At 54.5% G+C, this 2,818-nt stretch overlaps 1 protein-coding gene across 1 annotated transcript; it reads right to left on the bottom strand.

The window, feature by feature from the left end:
• Positions 1-346: 346 nt before the first annotated feature.
• LOC103637609 (Protein EXORDIUM-like 5) lies at positions 347-1,612 on the bottom strand. The gene has a single exon (XM_008659833.4). It carries the CDS (start codon positions 1,454-1,456, stop codon positions 449-451), a length of 1,008 nt encoding a protein of 335 aa, XP_008658055.1. The 5' UTR covers positions 1,457-1,612; the 3' UTR covers positions 347-448.
• Positions 1,613-2,818: the final 1,206 nt, after the last annotated feature.

The following is a 2,818-nucleotide window of genomic DNA, read 5'->3' as shown; positions in this document are numbered from 1 at the left end:
CAGGATGATTATACTTTATATAAGTTTAGAAGTAGTAGTTAAAAGAAAAACCGTGATTTTGTCGTATGTGATGTATTATTAGATATAGTTTCATATGCAAGCGTATCTTGAACGGTATTTGCCTACGGCTGTCCACTCCCAAGTAATACTAAGGTCTTGTTTAAAATCTCTGGAGCTAATAATCAATTAGCTAATAAATTATTTACTAGTTTGAGCTAGCTAACAATTAGTTAGATATTAGTTGAAATTGTTTGAAACCTCTTCAACTAATTTAGTAGTTAACCATTAACTTTCTATAACTGATTTAGCAGTTAACTATTAGCTCTGTAGATTCTAAAACAACTAATTATCATATAATAGTTTTTTATATATAATATAATATAAAGTAAAGCTGAGAATAATAAACTACTACTACATGGTAGTTACATGCTAGCAGTGGCCAATAAGCCTAGTCACTGGCATTGGGCCCCACGCACGCCTTAGCCTCTGGGCTCCACAGCCACTGCACCAAGAATTTCCTCCCCTTCCTCCCATTCACATTCCAGCTCCTCCCCTGCGCGTCCACCGACACCTTCCCGGCGTACCCGCCGCCGCCGCCCGTACCGTACACCCCCTCGCACAGGTCGGCGATCTCGGTGGGCGCCGTGGGGTCCTCCCCGGCGTACCACGCGTTGACGAGCGGGTTCGTGGCGAGCTCGGCCAGCTCGTGCGCGATGACGCTGACCATGCCGTCGACGCCCGCGTCGCCGTTGGGCGGCCGCAGCGCCGCCATGCCGCTCCGGGCCATGTACGACGACAGCGCGAACGGGTACGCGCAGACGTCGGCGCAGCGGCCGCCGCTGTGCCCGACCCACGCGTAGGGCAGCGTGTGGCCCACGAGCGACGGGAAGGTGAAGTAGTGGAAGCCGCATACGGCGCGGCAGAAGTCCTGGACGCCGACGCCGGGCGCCGTGAGAACAAGGTAGGCGCCGCCGCGGGTGTCGGCAGGGAGCCGGCCCGCGGCGACCGCAGAGGCGAGCACGCGCTGGATGTCGAGCCGGGAGAGCGAGCGGCCCAGCGAGGCCGACTCGTCGGCGGCTTCCCCGGCCAGGTCGACGCGGCAGGTGACGTTGGCGAGGGTCTGGTCGGCGTAGAGCGCGGCGGTGGCCCACCAGTCGGCGACGGAGGGGCGCGGCAGGGACGTGTCGGAGAGGGAGAGGAGGAAGTCGCGGACGGGGACCTGGTGCGCGGGGTCCCATCGGCCGTACCAGAGCACGTAGAGGCGGAGCGGCGCGGCGGAGAGGACGGGGCCCATGTGGTAGCGGAGGTCCACCAGGTTGGAGCTGCCCTCGTACTTCTTGGACGCGCCCACGAGAGCGTCGGCGCCGCGGCCGTGAGGGTACGGCGTGGCCGCCATCGCCGTGAGGAGAAGGCCAGGAAGCAGGAAGACGACGATGATGGCGGCGGCGAGCGCCATTTCGAACTGTTTGAGCGCGCGCGTGTTTACCGCGTGTGCGTGGTCGTGCTTGTGTGATTCAGTGATTGTGACGGTGAACGCTCATTCCGACCGTGAGTGAAGTGAGAGCAAGGAGCGGTGGGGTATTAAAGGGTGGTGGGCGAGTGAGGCAGCATGGCATGGCAGTGGCAGGGTTGTTGGCTTCCAACTGGCACCAATGGGATGCGGCCTGCGTGTGGGAGGCTGGGAGCTGGAGCCAGCTGCATGCATGATGCATGCAGTGCAACGGTGCTGTTGCTGAACGAGGCGTTGGCTGAGGCATGGCCGCATGGGGCCGCCGATTTGAAAAAACCCGGAGCCAAAATTCGAAAAGTTCAAACATTTTTCGGCTGGTTGGCTGGGTGTGATACACGGTGCTAGCCCGACCGGATGTTCCGTCCCAATTCCAATTCGGCAATTACCAAACGGCGATGGCCGGCCGCCGGAAGGTTCACTGGGCAACTGAAGAATGCGCCTTGTTTTGTGAACCGGGTCCAGCTGGACGGCGCACTGTACACATGCCTAGCCTACAGGTTTTTTTTTGCCACTCACTGTATGGAGAGCGACGAAAAGAAAGAAGGGGCGTGACGGCGACGCGGCGTGCCCTTGAGTCTGATCCAGAGACCAGAGGTGTGGGACAGCGCCCGGTAGGGCACCCCATGGAATGGTGGTTGGCTGTGTTCATTGCTGAGTACGACAGTGTTAGTAGGCTACACTGCACTCACTGCGCGTCTGCAATGATTCCTTCGTGTCGCGCAGAGGGGCCACATCGCATGCATAGAGTCTATGCAGGAGAAGAGTGTTTGCTGAATTGATGAGCATCAGTACATATATAAATTACAATAACAGATTGGATCCTATTTCTATGGAGCCGTAGCGCGAAATGAGCCGCAAGTGTTGCTGAATACTCGGTCTGGCCGTTGGCCAGATTCCTATACAAGCGGAGCCGTTAGACCGTCCGCAACTGTGTCACCTAAATTCCCCCCTAAATGTTAAGCAATTGTTTTCTTTTAATATCCTTTTCAAATCTCCAATTCACAAGGGGTAGATCTATCGGACATACGCGAACACATACTTCACAAGCAATACATTTATCAAATTCAAAGTGTATTCACCCCCGGAAACGCTCCGATGTAATTGATTTTTCATAAGGGTAGTGAATCGTTATAGGTAAACAATTTGTGTGGGATAAGGTAATTATGAAACTTTGACCAATGTATCTTGCGGCGCGAGCCACGTCAGCAAGATTTGCTCCCCTATATTCACTCATTCCGCAATTGTTCCTCCTATAAATTTCCCTATATACCCCTCTACACATTAAATATATATTTCCAACATAACTAA

The sequence above is a fragment of the Zea mays genome, chromosome 1 (assembly GCF_902167145.1).
Source record: "Zea mays cultivar B73 chromosome 1, Zm-B73-REFERENCE-NAM-5.0, whole genome shotgun sequence".
NCBI lineage: Eukaryota > Viridiplantae > Streptophyta > Magnoliopsida > Poales > Poaceae > Zea > Zea mays.
This window is presented reverse-complemented; position numbering and strand designations above follow the sequence as displayed.

Bases quoted from the DNA above. Each gene is read 5' to 3' on its own strand.
- LOC103637609 (XM_008659833.4), bottom strand. From the start codon at position 1,456: ATGGCGCTCGCCGCCGCCATCATCGTCGTCTTCCTGCTTCCTGGCCTT.